Here is a 22,636-nt window from a genome sequence, read left to right on the forward strand (position 1 = left end):
CAATAGGGACCTCAAACTGATTGATTATAAACTAAAAGTGGCCACAAAAAAAAACTAAAAGATATGATTTCAAAAAAAAACAGAAAAAAAACAGTTTCTTCTCCCAGTAAAAATGATTCCTAGCATAGTTACTCGAAGTGGTTTCAAAACTTTTACTGTTCCCTGCAGTTTAGAAAACTTTAAAAAATAATCACCTAAATGAAGTAACCATCATCAAAGTAACCGTAATCGGTTCGAGTTCTCAAATAAAGTTCGACTAAACCCTTTTAAAAAATTTTAGAAAACATGATTCCAAAAAAAAAAACAAAAAACTTGCTTTGTTCCCCCAAAAAATATTCCTACAAAATAGTTGCTTGAAATTATTTCGAAACTTTACTGTTCCTTATTGTTTAGGAAACTGAAACACTATTAATGAATTGCTGTGATTTGTTTAATCGGTGGATCAGTTATCTCATAAACTTGCTAATATGAGATCCGGTCGCCGCGTGAATAGCTGGCCATGAACCAAACCGTCCAATCTTACGGAAATAAGCTCAGCCAACCTACCCATCCCAGAAGTACCGTAACCAAAAAACTGCGGTCATGTTTCCGACAGCCTTGTTATATAAACCTTCCTGAGAGGTCAAACCTATGCCACTACTGGGAAAACTACACCGAAAGCTAAAAATATGATAAATCAAATCGCGCCGAAGGCGCACCAGCCAGCTTTTTTAAGATCTCGAGGCGCGGCAAACAAGCTGGTTCCATCTAAAACTTGAGCTGGGTAATGAAATAATTTCTCTGTTCCACATAGTTTTCAAAATGGGAACTATTTTTAAGCAGTAATTGAACCATACCAATTCGATCGAAAATCATTACGTCTATCCTAATTCTGTTTAGAAATTAAAAGTGCTGAGTCACTACTGGCTGAGCTACACTGCCCTAATTGGCTCATTTGAGTACATGAAAGGGATACGGTGAAAAGGAGCTAACCTATAATTATAAATTTTCCAAAATCAGTCAAAGAGATTAGACCTAATTAGATTATTCAAAACCAAAGAAACGTCATCACCTCTCCACCAATCGATGAGCAGCAAAGGAGAGAGAAAAATAAGAAAAAAGGGAAGAGGGGAACGATGCTCTTTCTCTCTTTCTCTGTATGCGTGAGTTTTCTTATTTCCCCCCATCTTCTTTTTTTTCCTTGGAGCTCCTGACTCTCACTTTTTCTTCTTCTCCATCTTCTCATCATTTTTTCTTCTTCTTTCTTTTCCAACGTCTTCTTCTTCTTCTAGTCTATATTTATGCGAAGTATGTATAGCATTTTTATGTGTATGTGTCTCTTTTTGCTCTCTCTTTCTTTTCTCCTACTTGTCAAAGGAATTCGTGTCCTTTGAGCTGGACACATGAATTCTTGATAAATTGATGAGAAGATGAAGAAGAAGAACTTTTGATGAAAGGAGAGAGAGATATCTTCTTTTTCTCGCTCACATCGAGCGCAAAATTAATGACTTCTGATGTAACGTTGATAATTTTTGGGGGTTCTGGAGAAGAAGAAGAGAATGGAGATCAAAGAAGATTGTTTTGATGAGCTTGCACACCTTTTTAGAAATTTGACTATAAATTGGGGATGTGATAATACTGACATACATGACCTGAGCTAGACCAGCTCTAAGCTAACTCTGAGCTAACTGAGTTATGCAGTCAACTGTGACTTGGAGGTCATTTATCTCAACTTCAGTGAGAGATATCAAAAACATGTAAACAATTGAAATGTTGGTGAATGATGAAAATTTTATTAGTTGACAGACGTTAGATATCTCTGATAGGGACCGAGATAATTGAGCTCAAAGTTTAAGTACAGTATGTAAGTTGAGGACAAGACAGACGATAAGGAATTAAACTTTTTTTTGTAATTCGAGAATTCGAAAAATTAGCGAAAAATTAAAAATTGGAAATTTAATTTTAAAAGATGTTTTCCAAGTCTATTTTCTTCTAGAAACTAATAACTTTGAAAACTTTGTGAAACTTTAAAGGTGCATCAAAATGTGCAGAAATGAATGTAGATTGATATAAAAATAAAGAAAAAATTCGAAAAAAAGTCCTTCATCGAGAAAAACGCATCGAAAAATACGCTGAAAGCCCTTAGGGACGAGGTTTTTTCTAGGCCGCCCGGTGAGTAAAAGCGCGCGAATTCAAACTTTTAAAATTTTTTTTGTTCGTTTTCAATGTTTTTTCAACTTTTTCGATGTATCTGGAAGAAAAATTGACAAAAACCTTGAAAGATCTTGAAAAAACCGAAAAAAAAGTGAGAACAAGCGAAAAAAATTTTAAAAGTTTGAATTCGCGCGCTTTTACTCACCGGGCGGCCTAGAAAAAAAAGCTCGTCCCTAAGGGCTTTCAGCCTATTTTTCGATGCGTTTTTCTCGATGAAGGAATTTTTTTCGAATTTTTTCTTTATTTTTATATCAATCTACATGCATTTCTGCACATTTTGATGCAATAAAAATTTCACCGTAGACCACCTTTAAAGACTTCTAATATTAGATTACTGTAAAAGTCATTGAAACAGTGTCAATGAAACAGCAAAAAATATTCAATTTCATAGAAATTATTTTTTCGAATTTTCTGAATAAAATAATCATAGATAAGAAAGGAAAATTTTAAAAAGTAGCCAGTTTCCAATTCTGAGTAGATTATATTCAGAAACTACACATTTAAAATTTCAGTGAAACATAGATAGCTTGAATAACAAAAAATGGACTGTGTCTGTTTTAAAAAATCATCTCTAACTTTCTGAAAAAAAACTAATGTTTGTGTGTAGCTTAATCAGCAGAAAATGTGTGTAGCTTAATCAGCAGAAAATAAGATGGTTGAGACATCTTATGAATCGTCTCTGAAACTAAAAAGATTTATACAAAATAAAGGTGAGTTTTTTGATCTTTTTTAGAACCAGAATATGAGTTCTTCACCAAAATGTTCAGTTTCATACCATTGACAAGTTCTTGTATTTTAATAATTCAATAGTAACCTTCCTACTTATGCACGAAACTAATCTGATGATATTTTGGAAAATAAATATTTGGACCCAATAGAGCGAACATCGAAAAAGTTTTCTAGAGTGCAGATTTTCATATCTCACAGAAGATGATTGAAGCGTAATTAGGACACCCTCTTCCGTTTCAGTGGAATGATGTGAAACTTGGGTACGTTACAAATTCTAACTGGACGTTGATGACAATTTTGGTTATAAAATGATGATGAAATTGGAAAAATCTGATTTCCGAAAAAATTTGTTTCGAATGTAATGTTACATATATCTAAAGCTACTTATTTGTTGTACCTTGAAAACATTTGCGATTAGACCAAAAGATTATTAATTTTTACTGATTTTCAAACAAGTAGGAATTCTAGTAAGAGGATTTCAGAAGTTCACAGTTTCATTCACTTGTTTTAATGCACAATTCTGAAATTTTCATAATACCGCAGATTATTAATTTGAAAATTGTAATGGTCCCTTAAAAAAAAATTTAAAAAATGGCGATTAACGTCAAAAATGAAATAGGAAGGATCCTAATTTTGACTCAATTTATGTTGTTGAAGGTCAACCGATAAAATATTTTTGATATTATGATAAATCATTTGTCTATCGACCTTTACACGAACCGAGATAAATCGGCTCAAAGTTTATCTATTTATCACAAGACTTTGCAAAAAAAACTCATGGAATAGAAAAATGAATCATCTCATATCCGGAACTTTGCGTTTCTTTTCAGATAAAGAGAGCCGATTGCTGACGTCATCCAATAACTCTAAAGGATGATGGGATCATCGTAAAGAAGAAATACTCGGTTCAATCCAAATTTACATCAGATTTTGACTAGCGTCCTCGACCTACTGCCGACTCCGCTAGGCGTATTAGGTGGAATCAGATGTTAGGTGGAATCAGATGCAGGGCCTTCGGTTCTGGCTCAGTGGAATCAGTTGATTCATATTTTAGTCTGTTCTCCCTTCGCTCGTTCCGCTCGCTCAGACCGGACAGGACCTTCGGCCCTGTAACATGTGCCCCAAAACAATTCATTAATTTTTCACTCAAAACCTATTAACTCTTTTAATTTTTAAGCAAATCCAGTTTTCTTTTTTTTTAATTGTAGCTATCAAAATTACGCATCGAATGGGTAAGCCGGATTTTTGATTTATGCCCTAGTTCGGCAGAAAAAACCGAAAAACCCGAAAAAAATGGTATCCACTTGTACGTTCGTTATCATATCTCGGTTCAAACAGTACAACTTCTGACGATTTTTAGTGACCGCGTAGCCAAAGAGATTTGCTATCGATCAAAAAAAAGATTCGGCCAAAACGGACTGAAATGAACCTAGTTAGGAGCTTTCAAAGAAAATTTCTACAAAATGTCAAAAATGGGGGTGCGCGATCGCTACGGTATTTAAGGGAAGAAGAGGGCGGAAAGTTTGTGATTTACAAATGCCAATGTTTGCAGAAGGGGTTGAAGATCCAGCAAAATTATAGCTCATCAACAAGAAAAAACAAGAACTGGAACAGATGAAAATATAGAGAAATAAAGAACCGTAGATGATACTTTTACGACACGCATTATCTACTCGGTAAAAAGTCGCAGCAGATGTACAGGGTGGCTCATAATTACCCGAACAAACGTTTGAACTACCATAAAGTTTGAATGAAGCGTCGTACTGAGCTCAAATTTGGTATGCAACAATTTACAATACTCATCAATAAACTGGCCAAATTTCAAATTATTTGATCAATTTTGAGCAAATTTATCGCTTGTCAAAAATGCTTTATCTCATGAAAATCTCATGAAATCATAAAAATGTCCTTTTTAGTGCAAATTCAATATGTACTAACGGAAGTCTAAATAAGTTTTTTGTAGTATGAGTTTTAAAAATGCAAGGATACAACCTTCATTTATCATTTTTTATAGTTTTGAAAATATTATAACCACCAAGGGTCCCGTAATGTGGTCACTAACAACATAAGCTTTCGAGTGCACGCGACTTTTCTGTCTTTTTAGGTCAACTTTGCCTACCCATAAAAACCCTAGAAATAATTATGCGTGGCTGAAAATTGATGAGTGTCAAAATCAACTCTTCCGTAATCATATTTTAAAATTTCAGAGTGCTACGAAAATAATAAAATTGGTAGTCACTAGTTTTCCAAGAGGCCATTTGAACATATTCGGCTTTTTGAAATAAATTGACTTAACGATCTAATTTTTATGTCTTTTTGTGTTGAAATTTTATGAAAATTAAACCAAAAATGGTTACAAGAACTTGTAGCCCTCTCAACGCATTTTCATTGAAATTCGGTTCACAAGGCAAAATTTAACCCAAATTCTAAAAAAGGTAGGATGACTATTAAAATGATATCTCTGGAAAGATGCATCCAACCAACGTGAAATTTTGTACGCGAACAGTACTTATGTGTGTCTTACTTTCGACAAAATTTCAATCAAATCGTATAATCTAGCATGAAGTTACATCAATACAAATGAGGAAACAAGAAACATTTCGCCGTTCATCTTCGGGCAATCATAAAAATACTGAAACTTGTTGAAACGTTTTAAAAATTTCAGCAGGTGTGTATGAAACATAAAGGTACATTTCTGCCAATTTTCATACTTCCATCATACTTATGCCCAAAGATATAGCCGTTTTCATTTGTACGGGTAATTATGCGCCACCCTGTACAGCAACTTAGGCGATCCCAACAGATGTGCAGCGACTACACTACTGTTGTGTAGCTTTTTGAGGCTCGCATCAACATCGCAGCATCAATGCATCAACTGCGTGTAGGTTTTTGGCTTAAAACTGCGGAAGATGATTGATGAAGATGATTGCTGCGAATTTTTACAGAGTACATTTGAAAATAAACGAATCAATAAATTTTGCAAAACAGTGATATTTTTCAGCAACCGACCAACTTGTTCATAATGTCTTATAATTTATGATCTAATTGAAACAGTGACTTTTAAATATTTAGAAAAATGCATCGTGAACAGTTCAGAAAACTATGAAATAAAATTATATGAGCAAATTGGAACAGCAAAAAATATCAAACACGGAGCCCTCACACATTAACCCAATTTATTTAGTTTCCGGTAAAAGGTATCAAAAAGTGATCAACTGATTAAAAGTTTATCATAATATCACCAAAAATTTCAGTTGAGCACTTTTCGGTACCGTTTACAGGAAATGATATAAAACTGGGTCAAAGTTAGGCGGACACTTCTATTACAAGATCAACGGGATGTTGTTGAACTTGTTGTCTCAAAAATGCTGATTTCATCCACTGCGAAAAAAACACGAAATCGAAATTCCACATTTCAGTTAAACTGGCTGTAAATATTGTGAAAAATTTCAGAGGCAACATAGAAATGTTTTTTTTGTTTTTTTTAATGTTTTTTTTGTAGATAATACTACACTTGAACAATACATATACAACTTTTGAACAAAATTAGATGATTAGAAAGGAGTTTATTTCCGGTCGGAAATGGCATACTCAATGAATTTTTCGGTTTTTCGCAAGTTTAGCGTAAATAGAGATTTGCCGGCCGCGGTCGATTTTCGCACAGCCTTGGTTAGTTCAAAACGAAATTTCAAATGCAAAACTCGAATGAACAAAGACCAAATGGCTAAATTACGGTACCCTGATTTTTGAAACCATTAGAAGATATAAATGCAACAGAGAAAAAAAAAGTAGAGAATAAAACTCACGACATACTGCCAACGGGTCGTTTTTTTTCTCTATGTCCATCCACGAACAGAATACATTTAGTGTGGGAAAAAACGAAAGAATAGGTGATGAAAAATGGAAAAGGAGGAACGAGAACTTTGATGAAGAAATAGGGGACACTTGGATGTTCTAAAATAATTGAAATTTCAGAAACAAGAAAGGAGTGATTTCAGTTAGGTTTTCTATGAGTTTCGAAATTGATAGAACTGTCATTCGGATGAACAAAATAAAGTCTAGAATAGTCTTGACAACCAAACCATCCGTTTGTGGTACTAATGAAACAGTGATTTTTGTTGGTCAATTTTTCTCAAAATTGGGAACCAGAAATCAAACTACTAGATTGAAAAAAGAATAGAAATTTCAAAACACAGGTATGTACAGTAAATGAAATAAACCTATTTCAGTTGACTTTTGGAAATTTTGACAATTTTCGGTAGTCTTTTGCTTGGCTGTCAAGTGTCCGATCACTTTGAAAATTTTGGAAGGTGTTAAACATCCATAGATTGAAAACTGAAAATGGACAAATCCAACTGAAACGTTCGTTTTTGTATACCTTATTGACCGATAATTCATCAAGCCGCATCAATCGAAACACAAAAATACATAACTTTGGGAAGTAGTTGAAACAGAACTGAAAATTTGGGAATTTCAGATTTTTCTTGGGACTTCAGATAATGATTTCAAATCAAGACAAATTCCAGAATTTTTTTGCGAAAAATTATGTTGAAATTTATTTATTGGTAATTGCAAATCAAGTATTGAAGAAGTAGGAATCAATAAAGAAGTAGGAATCAGTCATGTAAACTTCCTGAAACAGAAACTAAAAAAACCAAAAAGACAGGTTTTAGGGAATTTTGAAAGGAGAACTTTTTATGTTTTTTCTGAATAATCGAGAAAAAGCAGTAAGATCTTTTCAATTCCTTAATACTTCGAAGTCATTGTTTCCCAGTTATTTTGATAATCTGATGTTTTCATGAAGGCAAACGGATTTCCAGCTGTGTAAATATAGTGAGAATTATGTAGCTTACTCATGATGCTCACCGACTATACTATTGCTTGAAATTATATGTTTTCTCAATCTCCTTATTGAAATTCTATGTTTTCTCAATCTCCTTTTACTCAAAACTGTAATTACCCTAATTCTGTAAATTTTGAAAGACAAGATCTTTCTTTTTTCGGATTTCAGAACTCGGAGCTTCAACTACTGTAACTCAACCATATTTAAAGCAAGTTTAATAATTTTTGCAGTTTCGAATATCGCATAAATAAAGCTTCAAATATGTATACATGAGTACAAACAATCACTCAAACAAAATATGAATTTTTTGTCCCGAAAATTATTTCTGAAATTTTTCATTATTCTGAAAATTATAGGAAATTGAAGTAAATATTTCCGTTTCAAAATGTTTTCATTAATTCATTAAAGTGCTAAAGTTGTTATTAAAGTGCTAAAATTGGTATTAATTTCAGCGAATTTGTGGTTTTGAAAAGAAAACAAAACTTAAAATATATTTGCAAAAATTCAAAACCCCTGAAAACGATTGATTTCTGATCAAAAAGATAAACGGGGTCAAATGGGATTTATCAGACACAGAGAATCGTGCAAAAAAGAGAGGGCCGAGAGAAAACGACAGAAAAAAGAAGACACTGCTCCTTTATCTTTCGACAATTGAACTTTACAACTGTCTGATGGAATTAGACAATGAAAAAATACTACTAATAACAACTTATTGGAGTTCTTCGGACAAGAAAAAACTCATTTTAAAAAGGGACCAAAAATTTGAAAAAAAACAAACTGTCTTATAGTATATGAGTTAATTGAAACGGTGAATTTCAAGGTTCATGAAATATGAAAAACACAAGCCTTCTCTTTGACCCAACTTATCTAGTTTTCTCTAAAAGATATCAAAAAGTGGTCAACTAACAAAAAGTTCATCATAATATAACTTACTTTTCATCAATTTATTACTTGTTGATATCTCTTACAAGAGCCGAGATAAATCGGGTCAAGGTGAGACACTAATTTTTCACTGTTTCATTAAGCTCATACATTTTTCATTGTTCGGTTTTCTGTAGTATTGCTTTGAATTCAGTTGCTAGCACAATTTTTTTACTCAACAGAGTTGGAGACAAAAATCATTGACTTTTTTCTCCAAAAAGAGATCAAAAGATAAAAAAGCACATTGAGTTCAAGAAGTCCACACAAAATAGTTTCAAAATTTGGCAAAGCATTGAGATCAGGAAAAAAGAAGCAAGAAAGCGATAGAGTGAGGGAGAAGCACAAAAAGATAATTAGGTAAATTAAGAGAAATGCTGATTGATCCAATTAGAAGTAGGTGTCGGTGAAGACTCCGCGAGCCATTGTCAAGTCCATATCGAGATCGTTAAGTTCAACGGTTCTGAAACTATCAATTTGAAAATTAGCAGTTAAAAGCTGAAATTTTCTGTTTCATATTGTTCTCATAAGAAAGCTGAGCGATTGAAACTTTATTAGGTCGAACCTACATATACCGAAAAATCACTCACCCCTCTCCAACTGGATAGTACTTCGGAATCTTCTCAACGGCCTTGATGGTTCCCCATTTGGTGCAATTGTGCTTGACAATGACGGAGATGGTGTAGAACTTCTGGAAATTTCGGTATTCCTCAGCTTAAAATTTAGAGTTAGAGGCTCACATGAAAGGGCTCATCACCGTCTTCCTGACCAGCAAGAACGAATGGATGGACTGCAGAAGTGGTGCATCGGACACCCATATGATCGAGAAGGTCGTCCTTGCTGGAATTGGAAAATAAGCTGAAAATCAGTCAAGAATTCCGATTTGCGCCAAGGCACCTGGTTTGCGTCAAGGCACTAGAAATGCGTCAAGTCACTAAAGTGCACCAAGGTACCAGAAAAGTGCCAATGAACCAGAAAAGCGCAAATGCAATAAAAACGTCAATGCATCAAAACAGTGAGAATGCATTAGAAGTGAGTCGATGGACCAAAGTTGCGCTAATGCACTGAAATGGCGTCAAGACACCAAGACCGCCTCAAGAGTCCAAAAACATGAAAGGCGTCAAACTCGTGCCTATCACAAAACACGCCATGTCACCAAAGTTGCGCCAATGCACTCGAATTGCGTCAAAGCACTAGATTAGAGTTAAAAGCCATAGAACTGCCGCAGGGTCATGTAACACGCGCCATATGAAAAAGATGGGCCAAAACGGCACTAGCTAGAGTACTCTGAGAAACTGAAAGTGAGTCAAAGCACTAGATTTACGTCAAGGGAGCGCTACTGCGCTAAAACCGTATTAGGGAGCCCGAGACCGACTATACCCCCAGAGTCATGCACCAAGATCATATAAGGCACCAAGACCGCGCCAAGTAACCGAAATCACGTCAAGACACCCAAAAAAACTTACAAGAAGTGATCTCTCTCGATGAGCTCCGCGTAAAAACACCACGTGCCTCCCTGATAGCATGCTAGATCTCCCCACGCCTTGAAATTGGTAGGGGTCCCGAATGGAACAATTCCGAAAAGAAGAAAAACCACAAATACTTTCATTCTTTTCAATATCTTTCATTGCTTCTCACTCAGTTTATATACTGTTTGGGGGCGTGGCTTATTTTGAAAAAGGGCCGTGGCCTTATTCAATTTCGTTTCTATTCCGTTTTTGGCATTTTCCCCTTTTTTCAATTAAAATCGTATACAGAAATGATGGATTAGAGGGGAGAGGGAAGAAATTGAAATTTAAAAATCCGTGGGTGTCCAAGATTTCCATATAGATCGAAAAAGAACCACCGAAAAGAAGAAATAGGGTGGGTGACGAAGATTGATGGAGGCTTTTTTCTGGGTAAGGAGAAACCGAAAATTGGTGATGAATCAGTATTTTTTGAGAATTTAGAAACTATTAAATCAGTGAAACTCTTCTAAGTTTTTTTATAACCTTGCAAGATCATTGAAAAATCTACTGATCAGAAATCGAAAAGTATGTGTTTATCAACATGTTTCTTCAAAATTAAAGTGACGAATTTTTTAATGTTTTATTGTCTTGATGAACAAGATTTACACTTTCATTTAATCACAAGGCTGTCGGAAACAGGGTCTTCAAACAAGTTCAAAAAAAAACTTCATTTATTTAAATTTACAGAAAAAGTGGTATTCTTCAAAACCAATCATCTCATCGGACTTATAACTATCCTTAGCGATAAAATGGCAGTCCAAACCTCGCACCTTTGTACTTTCTCATTTTTCTTGGTTTTCCTTCAACTTTGAACATACTCAGTGACTCATCACATTTGAAAATATTTGTTTGTGGATGACAAATAAATTTGCATCCATTCGGTAGTTGATGTTCTTCGGGCATATGAACGTTCACAAACCGGTTCTTTCCAATTATGCACACTTAAAATTAGCACATTCCACTTTTCGAAATTGAAGAGTGACTTACTACGTTTTACATTTTGGTTGCCCTGATCGCATGACCACCAAGCTCCTTTCACATAATCCACCTGCGAGCCGTGGTATACAACGTTGTCAATTGTACAGACCCGTTCTGAAAATCAATTTTGCATTCATTTAAATGTTTCAGAGTAGGACCTGCATCCTCGGCGACTTTCTCAAGTTTCACGACACCTGGTTCACTTTCAACACACTTCTTATACTGGTTATCAAGATAATAATCCTGAACTTCGTTCAGTCTATATGGCAGTGCGTTTGCCCATGTCACGAGAGAATCATCAATATCCGTAGAGTTGCGAATGTCGTGGTGTAAACACCCTGAAAAATGTCGTTTAGCTTAATTTGGTCAATGTTCACTCACCAACTAATTTGTTTTCGAAATATCCATTCTCTGATTTCTGACACGACATCAATTTCCGCAGTGAGCTATCATTCCCTGGATTCGGCTCCTCCCATTCGGTATTAATCCGGTGGACTGTTCCATTATAATAGCATCCAGAGACTGGAAAACTTTAAGGTTTTCATGTCCTTTCTCCCTTAATTCGAACTTACATGCTTCACTAACTCGTCTAACATGCCCATCAAACCTGCTACACTTCACACGAACCATTCCGTTTCCAGACATTTTTGACTCTCCAACTTCTAATCGAGATTGGTCTGATACCAATTCTGGCTTTTGGTAGGCCCGATATGAGTCCACATCCCTGTAAGCACACGCAAAAGCTTCCTCATCTGGATAGTTGTCCTCATCTCGATGAGTTAATTCCCAGTAAAGCCCGTGGTGCAGCATGGGAATTCTCCAAACATCGAACTTGTTAGTATCTGAATCATTGAAATCATCAAACTATATTTAGATTTTTAAAAACTCACAAGAGGGTTCACTAATATTCTCTCCTGTCTTGAAATTGTTATACACAGCAAAATGCACAAAATTCTTATCGAATTGATTCTGGAAAACCATTGGGAATAAATCGCCACTGTCTTTCGTGTTATGGATTGAATCAACTAGGGCCAAGGATGATGGAATCCATAGTAAAATAAAAATGATCAGCAGCATTTTTCGGGGGTGGTTGAGATGAATTGAACCGTTTTATACCGGGATGATCGTGATGAAACTATACAATATTCTGTTGATTCAGCTTGATGGAATTAACGTGAATTTTCAGGATTTTTTCGGTGGTCAATGTTTACCTAGAGGGCCGTGAAAGTGGACTATAATAAACGTCGGAAAAAAGGTTAAAATCATTGTTCCCCGAGATATCATTCTTTCGAGTCGAAATGAATTTTATTGCTGCTCTTGTCCAAATTCTCCGAAACATTAAAAAAAGAGCCGATGATGATGTGACAAAAAAAATAAAGCGAAACGCCATGACTTTGAAAACTCATAATTTCGGAGTTTCTGAGTTATCGTATCCGTAATATTTTTTCAGATTTTTCTATTCCTTTTACATTAGGCTAATTAAAATGTTTTTTAATCATTTTATACATTTAATTTCAAAATTTTCACGTATAATAATCACATTTATTTTTGAATTCACAACAATTTTGTTTGAAATGCTTTATTTCAAAACTTCATTTATTCAAATCTACAGAAAAGGTGTTATGCTTCAAAACCAATCATCTCATCAGATTTATAACTATCCTTAATGATCAAATGGCAGTCCAGACCTCGCACCCTTGTACTTTCTCATTTTTCTTGGTTTCTCTTCAATTTTGAACATGCTCAGTGCCTCATCGCATTTGAAAATATTCGTTTGCGGATGGCAAATAAATTTACATCCATTCGGTGATTGAAGTTCTTCAGGCAAATGCACGCTTTCATAACGGTTCTTTCCAATTTTGCAGTCTTAAAATTCACACATACTACTGTTCAAATTGGACGAGAACTTACGAGTTTTTCTAACTCGACCAGCATTGCATTCCCATTGAACTCCTTTCACTTCATCATCATAGAAGTCCTTGAAAACAACGCTGTTAACTGTACAGACAGGTTCTGAAAAACAGTTTACAATTAGTTTTAATTATAATTTTTCAGCGACTTACCATAATCCTCTGCCATTTTCTCGAGTTTCACGACACCCGGTTCACTTTTAACACACTTTTTCCACTGCTATTCAGAATCAAAAACGTCATTCAGTCTATATTCGAACTTGTTTACCCATGTCTCGACAGAATTATCACCATTTGTATAGTTGCGGATTTCGTGGATTGAACATCCTGAAAAATATCGTGTAGCTCGGTTTGGTCGATGTTCACTCACCAACCAATTTGTTTTCGAGATATCCATCATCTGATTTTTGACACGACATGCTTTTCCACAGTGAGCGTCATTCCCTGGATTTGGCTCATCCCATCTTTCCTGAGCCCTGTAGACTGTTCCATTGTAATAGCATCCAGAGACTGGAAAACTTGAGGTTTAGTAATTTTAAAGTTCCCCCCATTTAAACTTACAAGCCTCACTAACTCGTCTAGCATTCCCGCCGAACTTGTTACACTTCACACGAACCGTCCCGTTTCTAGACATTTTCGACTCTCCAACTTCTAATCGAGATTGGTTTGATACCAATTCTGGCTTAAAAAACGCCAGAAAACGGTCCACGTCTATGTAAGCACACGAAACGGCTTCTTCACCTGGATAATTGTCCTCATCTCGAGCAGATGGTTCCCAGTAAAGCCCGTGGTACATATTCACACTCGTTGCAGAGATCGCAGTACGGAATCTCGTACTATCTGAAAATTTGAATATAAATGTTTCCAAATTGCTACAAACGCACAAGAGGGAACACTAATATTCTCTCCTGTCTTAAAATTGTTAAAGACATCAACAACTACGAAATTCTTATCGAACTGATCTTGCCAAACCATTTATTTATTTATTTATTTATTTCGACGAAGGGGAGAAAACCACTAACACGTGAAATGTCTATGAAACTAGGAGATATAACAGGGACATACATTTGTAGTAATTGGGAGATGAAGGAAAAACCGAGTTAGTAATTAGTTGAATTCAAGACAAGAAAATGTTTTAGATCACAGGATAATAGTCGATTTTTGAAAGCCGCTGACGAGGGCTTCACCGGAAACACTTTGGCGGGTAAAGAGTTCCAACATCTGATTACTCTATTAGAGAGAAATTGAGAAGATATTTTTGTTGAGTTTTTGATAAGTGATTTGAGATAGTATTTGTGACGACGCAATGATCCAGCATGATTAAATATTTCGAAAATTGGAACCTCCATGATAATTTCTTTGGAAACAATAATTTTATACGTGTAGACCAAATCATTATAGAGCCTGCGATACTCCAAGGAACTTAGCTGACATTCATCCAGTGCTTCAAAGTATGAAGTGTATGCCATCCTGAATTTTTTGAAAATTCTGAAAACAAATGACTTTTGAACCGATTCCAATTTTATAATATGATCTTTTAGGATTGGAGAAGTGACCATATTCGATATTCGAGTAAAGGGCGTATGTAAATTGTATAGCATTTTATAAAAACACTCCACGATGCGTTTTTTAGAATGGAAAAGAACCATTGGATATAAGTTTCCAGTGTCTTTAGTGTTATGAATTGAATCAACTAGGGCCAAGGTTGGTGGGATCCATAGTAAAACAAAAATGAACAGCAGCATTTTTGTAATGGTTGAAAAAAATCGGGTCATTTTATACAGAGATGATCGTGATGAAACTAAACAATATTCTGTTGATTCAGCTTGATACAATGAATAGGCGTGAATTTACAGGATTTTTTTTTCGGTGGTCAATGTTTACCTAAATGGTCATAGAAGTGTTAAAAAATTTAGAAAAGGCGCAAGGAGTGTAAAAATGGAATTTTTGAACCCCGTGTTAAAAATAATTTCTTTCAGTTACAGTATGCACTTTGAAGTGCAGACTGATCGTCGCGCAACATCCAACGATGAGCTCACCTATTGTATACGCCGTCCCCTCTTGTTGCAGTGTGGTCCATAGATGTACTCATTAAAAAATTGTACATTTGTTCGCACGATCCGAGTTCAAGCCGGACAGATGAATTTTTTCGTGGGAATGTTTTTCTCATTGGCTAAAAAGTAATGGAAAACAGAGTTTCCAAATTCCAATATGATTTTTTCAGGTCGAGAGTGCTGCTTTTGTCCGAATGCCCCGAAATAAAAAAAAGAGCCGATGATCACATGAAAAAATAAAGCTGAATGCATATTTTCGAAGTTTTAGAATTCTCAATTGTCATCATTCGGATCTTCTCGATTTCTGAACCAAAACTTCGAATTTTGCCTTTCTCATTTTCACAACTTACGAGTTTCTTAAATTCTGAATTTACGAAAAGCTGAAAATGGAGATTTCTAAGTCCAAAAATATCAGACACTAACAATTTCGTAAATTTGAAACACTCTTCGTGTCAAAAAAAGTCTCAAAACCTGAAACTATGAACAACGTTTCGAGGTCTATTTTCTTTTCAAATTTTTAAATCCATTCATCTTTAAAACATTCAATATTAGTATTTATTAACCCATGAGACGGAAAAAACGGAAAACGAAACAATTGAAATTTGTGGAGTTATTTTGGAGTGCATTTATTATTTGGAAAATTCATCTATTCAAATTCACAGAAAAACGTGTTATTTTTCAAAACCAATTATCTCCACAGATTTATAACTATCTTAAACGATAATATGGTTTCCCAGGCCCACCCTCGTACTTCCTCATTTTTCTTGGTTTTCCTTCAATTTTGAACATTCTCAGCGATTCATCACATTTGAAAATGTTTGTTTGGGGATGGCAAATAAATTTACACCCATTTGGTAGTTGATGTTCTTCAGGCGCACCGACGTCCACAAAACGGTTCTTTCCAATTTTGCATTCTTAAAATTTTTCTTCAAAAAAACATTCTTAAAATTGTCGGCCAAATTGACGCTCACAAACCGGTTCTTTCGGATTTAGCATTTTTGAAATTCATACATTCTGCTGAGTAGAACTTACGCCATTGTTCAAATTTGAAAAGTACTTACGAAGCTTTTCATTTCGATCATCACGGCAATACCACCGAACTCCTTTCACATCATCATCCCAGATATCCTTGAAAACAACGTTGTCAACTTTACAGACAGGTTCTGAAAATCACGATTGCTTTAATTTCAATGTTTCAGAGTTGTACCGTAATCCTCGGGCATTTTCTCAAGTTTCACAACACCGGGTTCATTTTCAACACACTTTTCCCACTTTCCTTTATAATAAGGATCAGTAATTTCGTTCAGTCTATATTCAATCTTGCCTGAAAATCTCTCGACAGAATTATCGATAGTCGTATAGTTCTGCTCTTCGTAGACTGAGCATCCTGCAAAATGTCACATAGCTCAATTTGGTCAATGTTCACTCACCAACTAATTTGCTTTCGAAATATCCATTATCTGATCTTTGACACGACATTACTTTCCACAGTGAACTATCATTCCCTTGATTTGGCTACTCCATTCGTCACGCAACGGCGTCTTCATCTGGATATCTGTCTTCATGTCGAAATGATGTTTCCCAGTAAAGCCCGGGGTAGTAAAGCCCGGGGTACTTGTATCTGATGCTATCTGGAAGTTTGAAGTTTCGAAAAGGCTTCTAATTTTCTAAACACTTACAAGCAGGATGACTAGTATTCTCTCCAGTTTTAAAATTGTTATATACTTCAAAACGCACTAAATTCTTATCGAATTGATGTTGCCAAACCATTGGATATAAATCTCCTGTGTCTGTAGTGTCATGAATTGAATCAGCTAGGGCCAAGGATGTCCATAGTAAAAAAAAATTAAATGCGGCATTTTTTTGATGGCTGAAATAACTCGGGTCATTTTATACCGGGATGAAATTATATAGCATTTTGTTGATTCAGCTTGATGGGCTTAGCGTGAATTTTCAGGATTTTTTGGTGGTCAATGTTTATCTAGAGGGTCAAGACAGTGTACTACATATACAGGGTGGTGCATAATTACTTGCACAAAAGTTAGGAGTGCAACAATTCAAATAACTCATCAAGAAACTGGTCAAATTTCTAATTATATGGTTGACATTGAACTGACAAGTTATCGCTTGTCAAAGTTATTTCATCTTATGAAAATCTCATGAAATCATGAAAATGGCCCTTTTAGTGCAAATGAAACATGTTTTAACGGAAACATAAATAATAACGTCTCTCGTAGTATTTTCTTCTGAAATGTGAAGACACAATCTTCTTCTATCATTTCACATAGTTTTAAAGTCATTTCAATTACCAAGGGACCCGTACTGTGGTCAGTAACAATATAAGGTTTGGAGTGCACGCGGCTTATCTGCCTTTTTAGATCAACTTTGCCTAACCATAAAAACTGTAGTAACAGTAGTGAGTGGCTGAAAATTCATGCGTGTCAAGATTAATTCTTCCGAGAAAAACATGTGTAAAAGTTTCAGACTGCAACAGACTACAGTAATTTTCAACTTTTTGAAATAAATTGACTGAACGACCTTAAATTCATGGTTTTGGGCGTTGAAATTGCATCGGAAACGTTTATTAGAGTTTGTTGTCAACGCATTTTTTGGAATTCGGATCACAAGGCAAAATTTGACCCGAATCTAAGCAAATTGTAGGGTGATTAGTACAGTGATACCTCTGGACAGATGCACCCAACCTTAAAATTTCGCGTGAAAGCAATGTTTACAAATATGTGTCTCACTTTTGCAAAAATTGAGTCAAATCGTACAATCTCGCATGAAGGTAAATCAATACAAATCAGGAAACACCAGCGTGCAAGAAACATTTCGCCGTTCATCTTCGCGCAATCTTAACATTATGAAACTTGTATGATGAAACTTGAAACATTTTGAAAACTTTGGTAGATGTGTATCAAACATAACGGTATATTCCTGTCAATGTTCAATGTTTCTATTATACTTATTTCCAAAGATATATTCGTTTTCATTTGTGCATTTGTGCGGGTAATTATGTGCCACCCTGTACATTAAGCCAATTAACATTCTTTTTCAATATTTAACATTCATTCAACTTTCAAACATCAATCTTAAATTTTATTAAACCAGAGATGGAAAAATTTAAACCGAAAAATCGAAATTTTTGCAGTTACTACGGGAACTTTATTTATTCAAATTTACAAAAAAGTGTTATTTTTCTCAATCACTCATCATGTTTATTATTATCCATTATGGATTTAATGTCGTAGCCAATGCATCGAGCCATTGTACTTTCTCATTTTCCTTGGTTTTCCCTCAACTTTGAACATGCTCAGCGATTCATCACATTTGAAAACATTTGTTTGTGGATTACAAATGAATTTACATCCATTTGGTAGTGGAACTTCTTTAGATAGAATCGGGTCCACATAATGGCTCTTTCCAATTTTGCATTCTGAAAATTTGCACATTTTATTATATCTTTTATGAGAGCTCACGAAGTTTTCTAACTCGACCATCATTGCATTCCCACCGAACTCCTTTCACATCGTCATCCCAGATATCCTTGTGAACAACGTTGTCAACTTTACAGACAGGTTCTGAAAATCACGATTGCTTTAATTTCAATGTTTCAGAGTTGTACCGTAATCCTCGGGCATTTTCTCAAGTTTCACAACACCGGGTTCATTTTCAACACACTTTTCCCACTTTCCTTTATAATAAGGATCAGTAATTTCGTTCAGTCTATATTCAACTTTCCATACCCATGTCTCGACAGAATTATCAACATTTGTCCAGTTGTGAGTTTCATGGATTGAACATCCTGCGAAAATATCGTGTAGCTCAATTTGATGAATGTTCACCCACCAACTAATTTGCTTTCGAAATATCCATTTTCTGATCTTTGACACGACATCTTTTTCCACAGCGACCTATCATTCCCTGGATTTGGCTCCTCCCATTCTTCATGATTCTGGTAGACCGTTCCATTGTAATAGCACCCAGACACTGGAAAACTTGAGGTTTAAATATTTTCATGTTACCTCTCCTTTAATTCAAACTTACACGCTTCACTAACTCGTCTAGCATTCCCGCCGAACTTGTTACACTTCACACGAACCGTCCCGTTTCCAGACATTCTCGACTCTCCAACTTCTATTCGAGATTGGTCTGATACCAATTCTGGCTTTTCATATAGCAGCTGTTCGTCCAAGTCGGTGTAAGCGCACGCAACGGCTTCTTCATCTGGATAGTGGTCCTCATCTCGATAAGTTGCTTCCCAGTAAAGCCCGTAGTAAATATGCTCGACTCTTGGAGAGCCCGTAATACCGAATCTTGTGCTATCTGAAACTTTACTATCATCAAAATACCTCCAAATTTCGAAAAACGTACAAGAGGGTTCAGTAATATTCTCTCCTGTCTTATAATTGTTATACACAGCAAAATGCACAAAATTCTTATCGAACTGATCTTGCCAAACCATTGGATATAAGTCTCCAGTGTCTTTAGTGTCATGAATTGAATCAACTAGGGCCAAGGATGATGGAATACATAGTAAAATAACAATGAACTGCAGCATTTTTTTGGAAGTGGTTGACAGGAATTGAACTGTTTTATACCGGGATAATCGTGATGAAACTAAACAATATGATGTTGATTCAGATTGATGGAAATATTTTCAGGATTTTTTTTCGGTGGTCAATGTTTACCTAGGGTTCCATGATAGTGTAAATTTAGACACTGCGACTTTTTTACTCTTCCTTATTCTCTTTGAAGGTCCCTTGAACAGTACGGGTCCGTTTTATTCCTCCATTTTCGATTACCCCAATTAAAATGCTTTTTTTCAATCAACAAGTTTATTTTTAACATCAAATCATAAATTAGATTCAAATTTGATTTGAATAGAAATTTGGGTAAAACCGAGAGGAGATCGCAAAAAAAAAAAAAAAGAACTAATAGTAGGAAAAAGAGCGACAGAAAAGATCAGAAAGCAAGAGAGAGCGAGAGAAAGACAGAGACGCAGAGAGAAGAAAAACATTTTAAGTGAGGCGCCATAAATTAACATAAATTAAAAGAACGATGTGTCCTTCTTAGTACAAATCCTTGACAACCTCTCCGATTCCCTCAGTTTGTGTGAAATCGTAGCTTGGGTTGAACTCAAAGAACCTGAAAATCCAGAATCTAGTTGACGTTAATTACCCCTAATTAACTCACTCCTGCTCAACTGGCACATCTTTTGTGCGACTTTGAATCACTCGAACTGTTCCGTACCTACTGCAGTTGTGCTTGATGTGAAGTTGAATTGTGAACGTTTTCTGAAGAAATAATTCAAAAACGGACACTGTAAGGAGTACTGTACCTGAAGTATTCCCGTCTCCTGTTTCCCTTCTAAGTGGTATGGAAGCATGGCGCTGTCTGTGCAATGGATTCCTTGATGGTCGATTTGATCGTAGGTTCTGGAATAAAAACATAGGTAGTGAAAAATCTGGGTCCGGCCACGTTCAAGCAGAGCCGCCGACCATAAACCATGTAGCAGCTGGTTAGCAGCCATACGGACAAATTGATTAATGCAGGAACTATAGCTTAGTTTTAGTTATAGATTAGCTACCTATAGCGTGGCTTATAAACGTTTAATTTATTCTTTAAAAAAAACTTAATGTCGAAGCCAGACCCCTGGATCTATGGTCCCATGCAACTTAAGTATACTGTACATTGAGCTTAATTATCTCAGTTCCTATAAAAACAATCAAAAAGCTATCAACTGATGAAATGCTTATCATCTTATTACCAACATTTTTGTAGTTGACCGTTTTTTGATATCTCTCATAGGAGCCGAGATAATTGAGCTCAAACTTTATCTATGGGCGACGTTCTATTGCCGCTAACGGTTACTTTTTTTGCGTTTTTGGTGCGGTATTTGAACTCCAGCAATACTCTAACAACTTTTTTCAAATTACTAGAGACCGCATAAAGCTTGGGGACCTCTAAAACTATGTAGGCTTAGCGACAGTGTAGCTCAAGCTGCGTTCAGCCGCTTCTCAGCCGCTGGCCCACAATCCCCAAATTTAAGGTTCTTGACAAAATCTAAACCCTAAATCTAAAAACCCCACAACTTACAGTAACATTTTCTCCACCAAAAACGCATGGAAGCACCATCTGCGTCCTTCATAGCAGTGTAGAATTCCCGAAGCTCTGAAAAAAGTCGAGCTGCTCAGCTGAAAGCCAGCCGCAAGCATCAAGAGTACCAAAAATAGCTTCATGGCGTCGAATCGTGAACACCAGTTCAACCGGGCTCCCTTTTATACAGCTCTTTGAAAAATGGGCGTGGCCAGGTTTTCCAATAAAGGTTTTCCAATAAGGTTGGAAGGTTTGTTCAATGACGAAGACGAGATAAAACGGGGAGATTGAAATATATCAATTCAGCTAGGGAACCGCTAGCCGAATAGTATGTCTGTTCGTGATGTTCTTTGTGTCAAGATTAGAAGGTTAGATTGAAAAAAACGCAGAATGCGAAATTGGCGGCAAGGAGAATGGGGGAGGGAGAGGTGGAGGAAGATTGATGAAGGTGACCTAACGTTCGAAAGATGTCAACCCGACGGGACAATAAAAAACCAAATAGGGGAAAACGTAACGACGTCGGCGGCGACGCCGCCATTTTCCTCTTCTTTTTTTGAGCGGTAGGGAATGGCACAGATTTGCAAATCGGTTGTCTAGGAGGGAGGAAAGATGCGACTTTGAAAAGTGTAATTGACGGTCTTTCACGTTGTTCTTTTTGTTTGATTGGACTATGCAAAGTGCAATCAAGGATGTTCAGAAGGCAAGGCTGTGGGAAATAGGAACGCGGATTGTTGGCTAGGGTAGTTCTACGGCGGCCTAGCGGCCCTAGAAATTTTTGGAGACCTGAGTTTTTTAGGAGGTTTGGTTCCCTACCAACTGCATTTTTTTCCTAGACAGCCTAGTGATAATACAATATTTTACGATTAAGGAATTGCGCACTCATCACTTTGACTTTATAAATCTCCTATCTGAAACCGTAAAAAACCTGAAACATCCTTCTCTCTTTTCCACCGTCTGTTCTTCCTCAAAATAGAAACCCGAACTGATATATCAAGTCTAGAATACTTTTGAACTTTAGATCCGAAAACCGGAAATTAAAGTTTTTTGAAGTCTGCTATAGTCAGAAAGGCGATGGAGGTGCTTCCTTCCGTTCGAGTTTTTAAAAATAGGAATAGTTTTTTGGCTCGACTTTTTTGTTTCCATATGTAGAGACCTAAAGTGCACAAAACACATTATGTGAACATCAAATTTCAAGAATAAATGTAATAAAATACTACACGGATTAAAGGGGGACTCCGACCAGAAATTTTTATTGCATTAAAATGTGTTAAAATTTATCTATTTTTCAAATATTATTGCGAAAAAATTCAAAGAAAATCCGAAATCCCCGAAAAACGGCGTTGAAAAGGAAGAAAATTCAAAAAAAGGTGCCGCCGGGGGACGAGGATTTTTAGTGAGAAACCT

General features: G+C 35.9%; 3 protein-coding genes across 3 annotated transcripts; all 3 read right to left on the reverse strand.

Moving 5' to 3' along the window:
- Positions 1-9,073: 9,073 nt before the first annotated feature.
- Positions 9,074-16,612, reverse strand: CBG18738 (the record flags this gene model as incomplete). The annotated part of the gene is made up of 11 exons (XM_002632665.1): positions 9,074-9,146; positions 9,274-9,397; positions 11,179-11,283; positions 11,328-11,507; positions 11,551-11,691; positions 11,742-12,011; positions 13,081-13,147; positions 13,450-13,589; positions 13,641-13,919; positions 16,195-16,296; positions 16,564-16,612. The coding sequence occupies 11 exons, from the start codon at positions 16,610-16,612 to the stop codon at positions 9,074-9,076; spliced, it is 1,530 nt and encodes a 509-aa protein (XP_002632711.1).
- Positions 16,613-18,372: 1,760 nt separating this feature from the next.
- Positions 18,373-19,694, reverse strand: CBG18739 (the record flags this gene model as incomplete). The annotated part of the gene is made up of 5 exons (XM_045244905.1): positions 18,373-18,569; positions 18,613-18,714; positions 18,759-18,938; positions 18,983-19,123; positions 19,181-19,694. The coding sequence occupies 5 exons, from the start codon at positions 19,692-19,694 to the stop codon at positions 18,373-18,375; spliced, it is 1,134 nt and encodes a 377-aa protein (XP_045096565.1).
- Positions 19,695-20,205: 511 nt separating this feature from the next.
- On the reverse strand, positions 20,206-21,375 carry CBG26260 (the record flags this gene model as incomplete). Its single annotated transcript, XM_045244906.1, has 4 exons — positions 20,206-20,281; positions 20,330-20,430; positions 20,475-20,571; positions 21,233-21,375. 4 exons carry the CDS (start codon positions 21,373-21,375, stop codon positions 20,206-20,208), a joined length of 417 nt encoding a protein of 138 aa, XP_045100125.1.
- Between the last annotated feature and the right edge of the window lie 1,261 nt (positions 21,376-22,636).

Source organism: Caenorhabditis briggsae (genome assembly GCF_000004555.2).
Source record: "Caenorhabditis briggsae complete genome, chrIV, whole genome shotgun sequence".
NCBI classification, from domain to species: domain Eukaryota; kingdom Metazoa; phylum Nematoda; class Chromadorea; order Rhabditida; family Rhabditidae; genus Caenorhabditis; species Caenorhabditis briggsae.